General features: G+C 42.3%; 1 protein-coding gene across 4 annotated transcripts in view; it reads right to left on the bottom strand.

Annotated features, from left to right (window-relative positions):
* The window catches only part of LOC109889614 (transcription initiation factor TFIID subunit 4), a 34,297-nt gene that overhangs the window by 9,089 nt on the left and 7,992 nt on the right, over positions 1–17,216 (bottom strand). For 3 of the 4 annotated variants that reach the window (XM_020481180.2, XM_020481178.2, XM_020481179.2), the window contains exons 9-13: positions 16,950–17,061; positions 15,410–15,579; positions 15,031–15,161; positions 12,695–12,820; positions 5,950–6,006 (exon numbers count right to left, since the gene is read on the bottom strand). In XM_020481180.2, coding sequence (XP_020336769.1) covers positions 5,950–6,006; positions 12,695–12,820; positions 15,031–15,161; positions 15,410–15,579; positions 16,950–17,061 — 596 coding nt within the window. Of the gene's footprint in view, positions 1–5,949; positions 6,007–10,591; positions 10,712–12,694; positions 12,821–15,030; positions 15,162–15,409; positions 15,580–16,949; positions 17,062–17,216 lie in introns of all 4 variants that reach the window. The other variant, XR_004209748.1, reaches the window with a different exon arrangement.

Below are 17,216 nucleotides of genomic sequence, written 5' to 3'. Positions count from 1 at the left end.
CACACACACACTGGTGATGTGGTACAGTGAGCTGAGACCTGACCCTGGAGGTTAAGATGGAACAGCGGCCAGAAGCAGGCGAGCGCGTGCGTGTCTGTGTGTGTGTGACGGGGGCATTGTATCTTCAGATATTATGAGGACACAAGGCAGAGAGTGGTGCACTGTAAGCCAACATTGCCTCTGGTCAGGTCCCTGTCTGTCTGAGAAATTAAATTGGTAGAGGCAGAACCAGGTTACGCCTCTCTGCACATCCTAGAAACTAGTCTTGATCACATAGGCCAGAGGACTGGAGGGCCCAAGTAGTGCTGGTTTTATTTTCTACCTTGTAGTAGTAATGATTTATTTACAGTTGAAGTCGGAAGTTTACATACACCTTAGCCAAATACATTTAAACTCAGTTTCACTATTCCTGACATTTAATCCTAGTAAAAAAAATCCCTATCTTAGGTCAGTTAGGCTCACCACTTTATTTTAAGAATGTGAAATGTCAGAATAGTAGAGAGAATTATTTATTTCAGCTTTATTTGTATTTCTTTCATCACATTCCCAGTAGGTCAGAAGTTTACATACACTCAATTAGTATTTGGTAGCATTGCCTTTAAATTGTTTAACTTGGGTCAACATTTTGGGTAGCCTTCCACAAGCTTCCCACAATGAGTTGAGTGAAGTCTGGCCCATTCCTCCTGATATAGCTGGTGTAACTAAGTCATGTTTGTTGGCCTCCTTGCTCGCACACACTTTTTCAGTTCTGCCCACAAATTTTCTATAGGATTGAGGTCAGGGCTTTGTGCTGGCCACTCCAATACGTTGACTTTGTTGTTCTTAAGCCATTTTGCCACAACTTTGGAAGTATGCTTGGGGTCATTGTCCATTTGGAAGACCCATTTGCGACCATGTCTTGAGATTTTGCTTCAATAGATTCACAATTTTCCTGCCTCATGATACCATCGATTTTGTGAAGTGCACCAGTCCCTCCTGCAGCAAAGCACCCCCACAACATGATGCTGCCACCCCCGTGCTTCACGGTTGGGATGGTGTTCTTCAGTTTGCAAGCCTTCCCCTTTTTCCTCTAAACATAACAATGGTCATTATGGCCAAACACTTCTATTTTTGTTTAATCAGACCAGAGAACATTTCTCCAAAAAGTACAATCTTTGTCCCCATGTGCAGTTGCAAACCGTAGTCTGGCTTTTTTATGGCGGTTTTGGGGCAGTGGCTTCTTCCTTGCTGAGCGGCCTTTCAGGTCATGTCGATATAGGACTGTTTAACTGTGGATATAGATACTTTTCTACCCGTTTCCTCCAGCATCTTCACAAGGTCTTTTGCTGTGGCTGATTTGCACTTTTCGCACCAAAGTACATTCATCTCTAGGAGACAGAACGCGTATCCTTCCTGAGCGGTATGGCGGCTGCGTGGTCCCATGGTGTTTATACATGCGTACTATTGTTTGTACAGATGAACATGGTACCTTCAGGAGTTTGGAAATTGCTCCCAAGGATGAACCAGACTTGTGGATGTCTACAATTTCTTTCCTGAGGTCCTGGCTGATTTATTTTTATTTTCCCATTATGTCAAGCAAAGAGGCACTAAGTTTGAAGGTAGGCCTTGAAATACATCCACAGGTACACCTCCAATTGACTCAAATGTCAATTAGCCTATCAGAAGCTTCTAAAGCCATGATGACATTTTCTGTTATTTTCCAAGCTGTTTAAAGGCAGTCAACTTAGTATATATAAACTTTTGACCCACTGGAATTGTGATAGTGAAATAATCTCTGTCAACAATTGTTGGAAAAAGTACTTGTGTCATGCACAAAGTAGATGTCCTAACCGACTTGCCAAAACTATAGTTTTTAACAAGAAATGTGTGGAGTGGTTGAAAAACGAGTTTTAATGACTCCAACCTAAGTGTATGTAAACTTCCAACTTCAACTGTATGTCACAGATTGATTGGACAGAGGCCACCTGGTGTCTCAGGTCTGAGTCAGTCCCTGATTAGGAGAGAATGAAAACCAGTTTTCTATTCTTGACATAGGTGTTAAACTAGGTGTCACTTAGATAATTCATTTGATGATACAGCAGTAGCAATACAAGGATATAACATCTATAAAAGAGACAGAAATGCTTATGGGGAGGTGTTGCTATACACTTGACATGTCTTCTCTAAGCATTACAGCGATATGGCTCTGAATATATATATATATATATATATATATATATATATATATATATATATATATTCAGAGCCATATCGCTGTAATGCTTAGAGAAGACATGTCAAGTGTTATTGAAGTGTTGTGGTTGCAGATTCACTTGGCACATCTAAAGCCTTTTCTTTTGGGGTGTTGCTATAGGCCACCAAGTGCTAACAATCAGAATCTAAATAATGTGTGTGAAATGCTTGATAGCATACGTGATGTAAACAGAGAGGTCTATTTTCTTGGGGACTTGAACCGGTTTTCATCAAGCGGTCTGCTCAAAAGGAAACTTCTCACTGTAACCAGTGCCTGTTATCTGGTTCAGGTTATTAATCAACCTACCAGGGTGTTTACAAACACTACAGGAACAAGATCATCCACATGTATTGATCACATTTTTACTAATACTGTAGAACTTTGTTCTAAAGCTACCCATTGGATGCAGTGCTAACAATATACAGTAGTGGCTGTATCCAGGAAAGCCAAAGTCCTAACAGCTGGGCCTAAAAAGGTGTACAATAGATTTTGCTGTGACTCCTAAAAAACATTTGTTGGTCTGATGTGATTAATAAGGAGCATCCAGACGCTGCACTTCATGGATTTATGAAATTGCTTCTTCCAATTCTTAATAAACAAGCACCTGTTAAACTTCTTATGGCTGCAGGGGCAGTATTAAGTAGCTTGGATGAAAGGTGCCCAGAGTAAACGGCCTGTCCTCAGTCACAGTTGCTAATATATGCATATTATTATTAGTATTGGATAGAAGTTTCTAAAATTGTTTGAATGATGTCTGTGAGTATAAATAACTCATATGGCAGGCAAAAACCTGAGAAGAAATCCAAACAGGAAGTCGGAAATCTGAGGTTGGTCAATTTTCAACCCAGCCCCTATTGAATACATTGATATTGATATGTTGCACTTCCTAAGGCTTGCACTAGATGTCAACCGTCTTTAGAAACTTGAATGAGGCTTCTACTGTGAGTGGAGCCGGATGGGAGCTGTTTGAGTCAGTGGTCTGGCAGAGAGCCAGGTCCTGGTCACGCGCATTTCACATGAAAGCGACCTGCATTCCATGGCTTTTCTACAGACATAGGAATTCTCCGGTTGGAACGTTATTGAAGATTTATGATAACAACATCCTAAAGATTGATTCTATACTTAGTTTGACAAGTTTCTTCAACCTGTAATATAACTTAATATAATAATTCATAAGTTATAATATAAGTTTTCGTCCAACGTTCGGCTGGACCTACACGAGCGTTTGGATTTGTGTACTAAACGCGCTAACAAAAGTAGCTACTTGGACATAAATAATGGATATTATCGAACAAAACAAACATTTATTGTGGAACTAGGATTCCTGGGAGTGCATTCTGATGTAGATCATCAAAGGTAAGGGAATATTTATAATGGTATTTCTGATCTCTGTTGACTCCAACATGGCGGGTATATATATATATTTTTTTCTGAGCGCCGTCTCAGATTATTGCATGGTTTGCTTTCTCCGTAAAGTTTTTAAAAAATCTGACACATCGGTTGCATTAAGGAGAGGTATATCTATATTTCCATGTCTAACAATTGTATTTATCGACATTTATAATAAGTATTTCTGTAAAATGATCTCTCTGCAAAATCACAGGATGTTTTTGGAACTAGTGAACGTAACGCGCCAATGTATACTGAGATTTTTTTATTTAAATATGAGCTTCATCAAACAAAACATGAAGTCCTATGAGTGTCATCTGATGAAGATCACTAACCTTTGTTAGTGATTAATTTTCTCTATTTGTGCTTTTTGTGACTCCTCTCTTTGGCTGGAAAAATGGCTGAATCTTTCTGTGAGTTGGTGGTGACCTAACATAATCGTTTGTGGTGCTTTCGCTGTAAAGCCTATTTGAAATTGGACACTGTGGTGGGATTAACAACAAGATCACCTTTAAAACGGTATAAAATACATGTATGTTTGAGGAATTTAATTATGAGATTTCTGTTGTTTTGAATTTGGTGCCCTGCACTTTCACTGGCTGTTGTCATATCGATCCCGTTAATGGGATTGCAGCCCTAAGAAGTTATTAAAAAACTGACTGTTAGAACTGTTAAGGCTCCATGGATTGATGCAGAATTGAAAAACTGTATGGTTGAAAGAGATGGGGAAACATGTAAAGTGTTGTGTACCGCAGGGCAGCTCTCTAGGCCCTCTTTTCTATTTTTACCAATAACCTGCCATTGGCATAAAAAAAAGCATGTGTGTCCATGTATGCTGATGATTCAACCATATACGCATCAACAACCACAGCTAATGAAGTCACTGAAACCCTTAACAAAGAGTTGCAGTCTGTTTTGGAATGGGTGGCCAGTAATAAACTGGTCCTGAACATCTCTAAAATTAAGAACATAGTATTTGGTACAAATCATTCCCTAAGCTCTAGCCCTCAGCTGAATCTGGTAATGAATGGTGTGGCTGTTGAACAAGGTGAGGAGACTAAATTACTTTCTGTTACTTTAGATTGTAAACTGTCATGGTCAAAACATATAGATTCAATGGTTGTAAAGATGGGGAGAGGTCTGGCCGTAATAAAGAGATGCTCTGCTTTTTTGACACCACTACAAGAAGCAAGTTCTGCAGGCTCTAGTTTTGTCTACTCTTGATTATTGTCCAGTCATGTGGTCCAGTGTGGCAAGGAAAGACCTAGTTAAGCTGCAGCTGGCCCAGAACAGAGCGGCACGTTTTGCTCTTAATTGTAATCAGAGGGCTGATATAAATACTATGCATGCCAGTCTCTCTTGGCAAAGAGTTGAGGAGACTGACGGTGTCACTTCTTTTTTTAATAAGAAACACTAATGTGTTGAAAATCCCAAATTGATTGCATAGTCTACTTACACACAGCTCTGACACACACACTTATCCCACCAGACATGCCACCAGCAGTCTTTTCACAGTCCCCAAATCCAGAACAAATTCAAGAAAGCGTACAGTATTATATAGACCCCTAACTGCATGGAACTTCCTTCCATCTCATATTGCTCAAATAAATAGATAAAGCAACTCAACGCCTCTCCCCTATTTGACCTAGATAGTTTGTGTGTATGCATTGATATGTAGGCTGTGTTTGCCTTTAAAAATAATGTAGGTAGTTCTGTCTTTGAGCTGTTCTTGTCTAATGATGTTCTGTATTATGTTTCATGTTTTGTGTGGACCCCAGGAAGAGTTGCTGCTGCTTTTGCAACAGCTAATTGGGATCCTAATAAAATACCAAACATCAAACCAGGTGTGGCCAACCCTCCTCCTGGGGAGCAACTTGGCTTTACATGCCTTTGTTCAAGCCCATCACTAACAAAAATGATCAAGCTAAACAAAAGACTGATTAGGTGACTTCTACGGTACTACAGCAACATATCCTGACTTGGGCTCCCCTTTCCTGATCTTTATGGATAATGCCCCAAGGCACAGAGCCCCCTCTGGGTCGAAGTGGTGAAACACTGTCCAAACAGAGTGTGCCCCAAGGCAGAGCTATAATATGGGGAGAGCTAGCCTCAAATATGGGCATGGTTGGTGGTGGGGGGGTCTATATGGACTATATAGAAAATGTTTGTATTTTGGTGGAAAGTTCTTAGATGCCAGTCTGTAGCTGTCTGACAATGGACTATATATACCATTTGAGTATTTTGGGATATTGTACATCGATAATGATACTGAGTGTCAACTGCTTTGATGTGTTGGTATGTGTATGGAAACAAAATAAAGCACTAACCTCTTTAGCTTTCGCCTTCAACCGAGCTTGCTCTGGGTCCTCCTGCCTGGCGCGACTCTATATTTGAGAGAAACACGGGTTAGAAGGAGAGACAGAGGGGGAGAGAGGGGGATACCTTGTCATGAGAGGAAGAGCGTCAAGTTCCTCGGTGTCCGTATTACTAAGGACCTATAAAATGGTCCAAATACAACAAAGACAGTTGTGAAGAGGGCACGACAACCCCTCTTCCCCCTGAAAAAAAACGTACGGCCCAGGACCTCACTGGGGCAGAGCTCCCGGCCATCCAAATCCTCTATACCAGGCGGTGTCAGAAGAAGGCAGAATATTGTCAAAGACTCAAGCCACCCAAGTCAGAGACTGTTCTCTCTGGTACCGCACGGCAAGCGGTACCGGGGCACCAAGTCTGGGACCAAAAGGCTACTGAACAGCTTTGACCCCCAAGCCATAAGACTGCTGAAGAGTTAATCAAATTGCTACTCTGACTATTTGCATTGACCCCCCTTTTTAACTTGCACCGGCTCTTGCACCGGCTCTTGCACCGGCTCTATGCACACTCACACATACTACAACACACACACATATTGACGCCAAACACAGAGTGCTGCTATTCTGTATATTATCTATTCTGATTGCCGAGTCACTTTTACCACTACCTAGATGTACATATCTCATTACCTCGTACCCCTGCACATTGACTCGGTCCCAGTACTCCTTGTATATAGCTTGGTTATTGCTATATTGTGTTACTATTTTTATCTAGCACATTTTTCTCACTTTTAAAATGTTTTACTTTTTAACCCTGCATTGTTGGTTAGGGCTCGTAAGCAAAGCATTGCACTGTAAAGTCTACACCTGTTGTATTCGGCGCATGTGTCAAATAAGATTAGATTTGAATACATTTTTTTTGCTTGTAGGGCTGGGCCCAATAACTATATAACTGCGTAACCAATGGTTATGGACGAAGACCGACAAGAAGATAAAATATTGTCTTTAGGAACCAACAGCTGACCTAAGACAGGACGGCCACGGGCATTCTTTGCGGTTGAGTCCGTTTCTGCGGTAACATTAACAGCGTTAAGAAACGTTGTTGCGCCTTGCTGATACAAGCAAATGAGTCTCCGGTTCTCGGCAAGTGGTTCTCAAACATCTCCTCGGGGACCCCCAGCCGGTCCATGCATTTGATCTATTACAGAGCCGGCACACCTGATTCAACTTGTCAACTAAAATCACCAAGCCCTTGACTAGTTGAATCAGGTGAGCTAGTTCAGAGCAACAACAAACAATTGTGAAACGTCTGGGGCGTCCACGAGGAGAGGTTTGAGAACCACTGGCCGAGGCAAAACCCCCACAATGCAGAAGCAGCACACGTAGAAATAGAATGGGCTTGGAACCTCTAACCCTGGCAATTGGACTGGTAAACTCATGGGTACACTCGTAATAGATGCGGTAAAGAGGTCAATGGAAATGACATGGAAATGCGTGGGGGAAAGATCATGAATATCATTGCCCCCCCAGCAAAATGTTCCTACATTTAGGCTATTGTTGAAGTCGGAAGTTTACATACACTTAGGTTGGAGTCATTTAAACCTCGTTTTTCAACCACTCCACAAATTTCTTGTTAACAAACTATAGTTTTGGCAAGTCGGTTAGGACATCTACTTTGTGCATGACAAGTAGTTTTTCCAACAATTGTTGACAGACAGATTATTTCACTTATAATTCACTGCATCAGAATTCCAGTGGGTCAAAAGTTTACATAAACTAAGTTGAATGTGCCTTTAAACAGCTTGGAAAATTCCAGAAAATGTCATGGCTTCAGAAGCTTCTGATAGGCTAATTGACATCATTTGAGTCAATTGGAGGTATTTCAAGGCATACCTTCAAACTCAGTGCCTCTTTGCTTGACATCATGGGAAAATAGAAAGAAATCAGCCAAGACCTCAGAAGAAAAATGGTTTACCTCCACAAGTCTGGTTCATCCTTGGGAGCAATTTCCAAACACCTGAAGGTATCACATTCATCTGTACAAACAATAGTACGCAAGTACAAACGCCATGGGACCACGCAACACTCATACCGCTCAGGAAATAAAAACGCGAAGGACCTTGTGAAGATGCTGGAGGAAACAGGTACAAAAGTATCTATATCCACAGTAAAACCAGGCCAATATCGACATAACCTGAAAGGCCGCTCAGCAAGGAAGAACCCACTGCTCCAAAACCGCCATAAAAAAGCCAGACTACAGTTTGCAACTGCACATGGGGACAAAGATCAGAGGATATTTCTCCAAAAAGTATGGTCTGATGAAACAAAAATAGAACTGTTTGGCCATAATGACCATCGTTATGTTGGGAGGAAAAAGGGAGAGGCTTGCTAGCCGAAGAACACCATCCCAACCGTGAAGCACAGGGGTGGCAGCATCATGTTGTGCGGGTGCTATGCTACAGGAGGAACTGGTGCACTTCACAAAATAGATGGCATCATGAGGGAGGAAAATTACGTGAATATATTGAAGCAACATCTCGAAACGTCAGTCAGGAAGTTAAAGCTTGGTCGCAAATGGGTCTTGCAAATGGACAATGATCCCAAGCATACTTCCAAAGTTGTGGCAAAATGGCTTAAGGACAACCAAGTCAAGGTATTGGAGTGGCCATCACAAAGCCCTTACCTCAATCCTATAGAAAATACGTGGGCAGAACTGAAAAAATATGTGCGAGCAAGGAGGCCTACAAACCTGACTCAGTTACACCAGCTCTGTCAGGAGGAATGGGCCAAACTTCACCCAACTTATTGTGGGAAGCTTGTGGAAGGCTACCCTAAACGTTTTACCCAAGTTAAACAATTTAAAGGCAATGCTTTCAAATACTAATTGAGTGGATGTAAACTTCTGACCCATTGGGAATGTGATGAAAGAAATAAAAGCTGAAATAAATCACTCTCTCTACTATTATTCTGACATTTCACATTCTTAAAATAAAGTGGTGATCCTAACTGACCTAAGGCAATGAATTTTTATTTGGATTAAATGTCAGGAATGGTGAAAAACTGAGTTTAAATGTATTTGGCTAAGGTGTATGTGAACTTCCGACTTCCATTTCACACTATGTTGAGTTCGGAGTAGAAAATGCTTGTATGGATGTCAACCCCAATATATGTTCATGCCATAGTCACCAATCAACAGTTAACAACGACTGACTACAAGCACCAATTTCTGTGTGCTAGCTATGCATACAGAAATGGCTTATAAGATCGGGAGTTAGCATTTAGCAGTCACTTCTTCTAAACTTGGAAATGTACAACTTCAGCGTCAGGAAAATAACCGGGGGGCGCAAAATTATTATAATAAATTGTACTCTGCAAATTGAACACAACTAAGCCCAAAAAGAGATTGTGTCTGAAAATAATAATTTCATACCTTGATGATTACATTGAGAAGCGATCACATCTTTTTTTTTGTGTGGCAATACAGATTTCCTAAATAAAAATACATTTTTTGCTTTTTTACCAAAAGTCTATTGCTATTTGAACGGTTATTAATGAGACGGCGTCATTTAGCTAGCCAATTACCGTCATCCAAAATTCCATTAGTCACAGCCGCAGATCATAGCACCAATGTGGGCTGTAGAACACTGTTATAGTATATTACAGTTATTGTTCTGAACTACTGATAAAGATTATGCATCTGGTGTGGGAAGAGAAGTATTGGTTTTTCACTTTTAGTCAATTATATACTGAACAAAAATGTTTTTAAAAAACAATGTTGGTCCCATGTTTCAATAGCTGAAATAAAATTGAAATTGTGTGCACAAATTTCTTTACATCCCTGTTAATGCGCATTTCCAAGATAATCCATCCACCTTACAGGTGTGGCACAGAACCTGATTAAACAGCATGATCAATGTCTCAAGTTGAGGGAGCGTGCAATTGGCATTCTGACTACAGGAATGTCCACCAGATGCTGTTGGCAGAGAATTGAATGTTCATTTCTCTACTATAAGCCGCCTCCAACATAATTGTATTAATTTTGGCAGTACGTCCAACCAGCCTCACAATCGCAGACCACGTTTTTATTTTCCCCTGCGGGATCGTCTGAAACCATTTAGCTGGATAGCTGATGAAACTGTTGGTTTGCACAACCGAATATTTTCTGCACAAACCATCCCAGGGAAGCTCATCTCTGCGTGCTCGTCGTCCTCACCAGGGTCTTGACCTTACTGCAGATGGGCGTTGTAACCGACTTCAATGGGTAAATTCCCACTGTCGATGGCCACTTGCACTTTGGAGAAGTGTGCTCGTAATGGATGAATCCAGGTTTCAACTGTACCGGTCAGATGGCAAGCAGCGTGTACGGCGTCGTGTGGGCGAGTGGTCTGCTGATGTCAAAGTTGTGAACAGAGAGCTCCATGTTGGTGGTGGGGTTATGGTATGGGCAGGCATAAGCTACAGACAACAAACACAATTGCATTTTACCGCTGGCAATTTGAATGCACAGAGATAGCGTGGCGAGATCCTGAGGCCCGTTGTCGTGCCAATCATCCGCCGTTTTCAGCGTGATAATGTACGACCCACATGTCATAAGGATCTGTACAAAATTCCTGGAAGCTGAAAGTGTCCCAGTTCTTCCATGGCTTGCGTTACTCACCAGCAGAGTATGTGAGTGGAGTTGAGCGGTCGGAAATCCCGCTCACCGCTCATGGAGCGGTGCTTGTGCACCTCTCCGGAGCTCTGCGTCCTTTCCAAGTGCTCTGCTAAAAACCGCTACCTGCTCACATGAAAAAAATAAAAATAAAACCCAGCTCCAAATTCACTCCATTCATCAAAATCACAATTTCACCAACACCCATCTATTTTTGGACCTACCATTTGGTTTGAAGCGTTGAAACCAAACCATATGATTTGAATGAAAAGTATTTGAATAAAACATGAAAAGATGTAAGAAGTGCTCGTCATTTCAAATATTCTACATGTCGTATTAAAACAGCATATAAACACTCTAAATAGGGTCAAGAGCTAGACAGGGAGCCAATTATTTCAAGGTTATAGCCTACAAAGAAATACATTGTGAAGCATTTGCGAGTGCAACACACTCTGAGACATTAAGTCGGAGACATTAAGCGCTCAGCATTTAAACATCTAATTGAAATCAAATCATTATTAGTCTATAAATTGCACATATAGGCTGTGATTTACTTAGAATTAAATACAAATTAAACAAAAAAAAAGCCTTATTAGGCTCAGTCTGCAGTGCCTTTGAATTCATTTCTAGAAAGACGAGTTTGGCCAGAGTCTGTGGCTTCAGGCTCATGTGATTGTTCCTAGAGAGCAGGTCAGCAGCGGAGAATATCCTCTCTGCTCTTGCAGAGCCACTGGGGACCCTAAACACCCCTTCTGGCCACTCTTGACAGGCATGCAGAGTTGTAAGCATAAAAGGTTTTTAAGCAAAATAACACAATGAAAACAGAAAGCTCCTTGAAAGATGGTCTATTGGGCCAAAATCAATTGTATAAATAGAAATAAAAAAATAAAAGGAAACTTAAGTGATCAGATTTTGTTTATAAATACTTTGCTACAATGACAATTAGCTACACACCTCGTTCCTTTCTTTTAGCATACGCGTCTTTTCAGATTCCACAATATGATTCTTTAGTTATGGACCTTATGGCACTCACTATACTACTCTTAGTAGCATCTTTGTAAGTCACCTTGATTTGGCACCTGTGCATTTGATCAGTTTCTTTACGAAAATATTTAGCAAACTCCATGAGAGTGGCCATAGCAGCACACAAGTAGTCGACAGAGTACACGTGAGTGCTGGGCCTGGCATGCCCTGAACTCGTGAAGTGAGCACTACTGGAGCGGGCGAGAAGGCAGCTGATGCTCCAGCCTTCGGGAATCTTGCTCCGCACTCCAGTCAAATTTGGCACGCTCTGCTCCTTGCGCCGCTCACCAGACGTCACCCATTGAGCATGTTTGGGATGCTCTGGGTCGACGTGTACGACAGCCTGTTCCAGTTCCCGAACAATATCCCGCAGCTTCACACAGCCAAAAGAGGGGGACAACATTCTACAGGCCACAATCAACATGGTCAACTCTATGCGAAAGGAGATGTGTCGCGCTGCATGATGCAAATGGTCATCACACCAGATCCTGACTGGTTTTCTGATCCACACCCCTACATTTCTTTAAGGTATCTGTATTCCTAGTTATGTGAAATCCATAGATTATGACCTAATTCGTTAATTTAAATTGGCTGATTTCCTTGTATGAACTGTAACTCAGTAAAATCTTTACAATTGTTGCGTTTATATTTTTGTCCAGTGTATGTGTTGTCTAATGTCAATTACAAGCAGGGCAATGCATAGTAACTAGGCCGACTCCCACATGACAGTGTTAATATGGTTGGTGAGATCCCATCTACACAGCACCACAGAGCTAATTATCTCCTGGATGACATCTCTATCCCACATTAAGTTAATTAGTGTGTGTGTGTACACTCCCGTGGAGGTCTAATGATGTCTGTAGAGGGAGTTGTGGTTTCTGTTCAAACTCCACTAATTACCTCCGTTTTCATGTGTCACATCGTTCCCATGGGGTGGACACGCGTGCGCACACGCACCGACAAACACACTGCAACTATTAACAGGCCACTCCTCTCCTGGAGTTAAACAAATTATTGCCGGTGATGCGGTAATGTGGTAGTAGCACAGTCCCGGTGGGCATGTAGTCCGGTGGTGCGTGTCTCTACCTTGGCAGCTTTGAGTAGGACCTCCCTCTCCTGCTCGTCCTTCCTCTGTTTCTCCATCCTGTCCAGCTGCTCAAAGAAGCGGAGCTGGGCCCTGACGTCTGTCGACGGCTCATACCACTCCTCATCCTGCATAGAGAGGGAAGGGACAGGAGAACTGAAAAAAATAAAATAAAAAAGGGACACGTAGGATGCTATTGTTCATGTACTGTTCATGATGTTGTTCATGTACTGTCCATGATGCTGTTCATGTACAGTCGTGGCCAAATGTTGAGAATGACAAATATACATTTTCAGTCTGTTGCCTCAGTTTGTATGATGGCAATTTGCATATACTCCAGTTTGTTATGAAGAGTGATCAGATGAATTGCAATTAATTGCAAAGTCCCTCTTTGCCATGCAAATGAACTGAATCCCCCAAAAACATTTCCACTGCATTTCAGCCCTGCCACAAAAGGACCAGCTGACATCATGTCAGTGATTCTGTCGTTAACACAGGTGTGAGTGTTGACGAGGACAAGGCTGGAGATCACTCTGTCAATGCTGATTGAGTTCGAATAACAGACTGGAAGCTTCAAAAGGAGGGTGGTGCTTGGAATCATTGTTCTTCCTCTGTCAACCATGGTTACCTGCAAGGAAACACGTGCCATCATCATTGCTTTGCACAAAAAGGGCTTCACAGGCAATGATATTGCTGTCAGTAAGATTGCACCTAAATCAATCATTTATCGGATCATCAAGAACTTCAAGGAGAGCGGTTCAATTGTTGTGAAGAAGGCTTCAGGGCGCCCAAGAAAGTCCAGCAAACACCAGGACCGTCTCCTAAAGTTGATTCAGCTGCGGGATCGGGGCACCACCAGTACAGAGCTTGCTCAGGAATGGCAGCAGGCAGGTGTGAGTGCATCTGCACGCACAGTGAGGCAAAGACTTTTGGAGGATGGCCTGGTGTCAAGAAGGGCAGCAAAGAAGCCACTTCTCTCCAGGAAAAACATCAGGGACAGACTGATATTCTGCAAAAGGTACAGCGATTGGACTGCTGAGGACTGTGGTAAAGTCATTTTCTCTAATGAATCCCCTTTCCGATTGTTTGGGGCATCCGGAAAAAAGCTTGTCCCGAGAAGACAAGGTGAGCGCTACCATCAGTCAGTCCTGTGTCATGCCAACAGTAAAGCATCCTAAGACCATTCATGTGTGGGGTTGCTTCTCAGCCAAGGGAGTGGGCTCACTCACAATTATGCCTAAAAACACAGCCATGAATAAAGAATGGTACCAATACATCCTCCGAGAGCAACTTCTCCCAACCACCCAGGAACAGTTTGGTGACAAACAATGCCTTTTCTAGCATGATGGAGCACCTTGCCATAAGGCAAAAGTGATAACTAAGTGGCTCGGGGAACAAAACATCGATATTTTGGGTCCATGGCCAGGAAACTCCCCAGACCTTAATCCTATTCAGAACGTGTGGTCAATCCTCAAGAGGCAGGTTGGCAAACAAAACCCCACAAATTCTGACAAACTCCAAGTATTGATTATGCAAGAATGGGCTGCCATCAGTCAGGATGTGGCCCAGAAGTTCGTTGACAGCATGCCAGGTCGGATTGCAGAGGTCTTGAAAAAGAAGGGTCAACACTGCAAATATTGACTCTGCATCAACTTCATGTAAAAGCCTTTGACACTTATGAAATGCTTGTAATTATACTTCAGTATTCCATAGTTAACATCTGACAAAAATATCTAAAGACACTGAAGCAGCAAACTTTGTGGAAATTAATATTTGTGTCATTCAAAACTTTTGTCCACGACTGTACTGTTCTTGATGTTGTTGATGTAGTTTGTTTACTGTTCATATAGTTTGTGTACCGTTCATGTAGTTTGTGTACCGTTCATGTAGTTTGTGTACCGTTCATGTAGTTTGTGTACCGTTCATGTAGTTTGTGTACTGTTCATGTAGTTTGTGTACCGTTCATGTAGTTTGTGTACCGTTCATGCTGTTGTTCATGTAGTTTGTGTACTGTTCATGTAGTTTGTGTAGCGTTCATGTAGTTTGTGTACCGTTCATGTAGTTTGTGTACCGTTCATGCTGTTGTTCATGTAGTTTGTGTACTGTTCATGAAGTCGTTCATGTAGTTTGTGTACTGTTCATGATGTTGTTCATTTGGTTTGTCCCCTGTTCATGTTGTTGTTTATGTAGTTTGTGTATTGTTCATGCTGTTGTTGATGTAGTTTGTGTACGGTTCATGATGTTGGTCATGTGTTATTTTTGTGTTATTCATGTACTGTTGCGCTTGTACTGTTCACCTGCTTCTGTTCATGATAACCTCGACTCTTCCTGTTCTTACCTTGCCCCCGTCAGTGCGGTGCTGGGCGATAGTTGACACTTTCTCTAGCACGGATCTCAGCCTGGCCTGGGTGGCATGGGAGATGTAGTTCACTGCCTCAGCTGGGACCTCTGTCACCCCAAACCTCTTGGCTTTAACAGAAGAAAGAGAGAGAAAGGCATTAGCAGCCAATCAGTGCCGTTATCTGTGGTAGGATGGCAAGGTGCGGTCAGTCATTTATTGATGATCGACAGACATCAGGGCCCAGCTCCACTTCTTTCAAATGCGTATTTCTGACACTAGTCATTTCCCTTCATGTCCAACATATAAGTAAGTGAACAAGTGCACACTTCGGGGTTTTATAGCTGGTTCAGGAGAAAGGACAGGTTATTGCACATACCGGTCTCCATGATGCGTCTGTGCAGCAGGCCTGGCGGGAGGAAGGCCTCGTCCTTACAGGAGCGGATCTTGGTGCCCACCAGCTCAGAGTTGGTGGCCATGATGCGGGCGTTCTCCTCGTTCAGGTTCACCCCCGCCATGGACGCCACGTCGTTGATGTCATCATCATCCCTAAAGAGATGCCGTATACACAGATCAGTGGGGCGCTCCAGAAAGCAAGTTCATTAAGTTGGCCAGCTAACTTTGTTAATCAGTCAGTTAGGTCTTGATTTTCTGGTTTATTAAAGAAAGTTACACATGAATATACATTTGGTGGTTGCCTAGACAATTACACCATGTGGATTTCATGTCAATTTCTCAAAAGAACATGAAGTAATTTACACACAGATCAAGGACAGGAGTTGGTGTTTCTCGAACCCCACCATTGTGTCAAAACGTGTGAAATTCTGCCATCCTGTGGTGGATCTGTTTCTGTGCGTCATGGAAAAGTATCACAGTATAACTAAGCCAAACTGTGCCAGAAGCCTCAAACACTGTAGGTTTACATGGGGTCAGATACCCAAAGTAGCTAGGTTTCCATTCAATCGGTGAGAGATTTTTCATGTGAATATTTTAAAATCTGCATAAAAACTATGCACATTTTCCCACAAGAGATGTTTCCATCAAATTGACTTGTTACAGATAAAAGGCTGTGAGTGATGACATTTACACATAAAAATACCCTGTGTGGTTTAATTCCCCATGTACCAAGTACAAGTTAAGTGTTTCCATCACATTTTCAAATCCCACATAAAATTTTGCGTTATATAGCGAGTGTGCCCACTCTGGTATTGCCAACAGGCCTAGTGGCTAGAGTGTTGGGCCAGAAACCTGAAGGTCGTTGGTTCAAATCCCAGAGCTGACATGGTAAAAATCGGTCATTCTGCCCGAGCAAGCAAGTTAACCCACTGTTCCCCAAGGGCACCAAAGACATGGATGTCAATTAAGGCAGCCCCCCCCCCCACTTCTCTGATTCAGAGATGTTGGGTTAAATGTGGAAGAGACATTTCAGTTGAATGCGTTCAGTTGTCCCTTTCCAGATACAGTGCGGGTATAGCCGACATACATGAGATAGATTATTTGTATTTGTCAAATGGAAGCCAAGCATCGATGATAATGTAACCTGTATAAGACCCTGGATATTTATTGGAAAGGAGCATCAAGCTCACCTTGCACTTTCATCACCCTTTGAAGTTCATTATAACTTATTTCTTCTGTAGCCTAATGAACTTCATGCTTTCCCAACGAGTCGTAGTGGGAGGGTCACACAACAAGTCATCTCGCGTGACTCCAAGTTTACTTCGATATAACGGTTATTAGATCAATATTTGTGCATAAAAGCATTTCCACGGCATTTGTCAAATTTGTTGTTAAACATCGTTTCCGTCAGGCCTGTCACTAAACGTTTTTATCCCACATGTACTTTACCTGCATAAAAAGGTTGGAAGGAAACCTGGTTACAGAGAGTATAGTTTCCCCCTGCCAACCTGGATATTCTGTACCTGAACGTCCCGCCTCCAGGCTCATTCAGCTTCTTCTGATTGGCAGAGGCCTGGGCACCAATGCCCACAGGGGATCTGCCTGCAATAATAGTGAGTCCTCTTGCAACTGTGCCTGACAAAGAAACAAAACATATCATTACAAAGCTGTTCAATAGCATGGTGAGAAAATGGGCCTCGGTGCATTGCTCTTAACAAGGGGTTTTCAAATCCGGTCCTGGGGCCTCCCCTGCTGGTCCATTTCTGTTAGAGCTCAACACTTTTAACACC

This window comes from Oncorhynchus kisutch, linkage group LG4 (genome assembly GCF_002021735.2).
Source record: "Oncorhynchus kisutch isolate 150728-3 linkage group LG4, Okis_V2, whole genome shotgun sequence".
NCBI lineage: Eukaryota > Metazoa > Chordata > Actinopteri > Salmoniformes > Salmonidae > Oncorhynchus > Oncorhynchus kisutch.
Note: the sequence above shows the minus strand (reverse complement) of the source record. Positions and strands in the feature narration are given on the sequence as shown.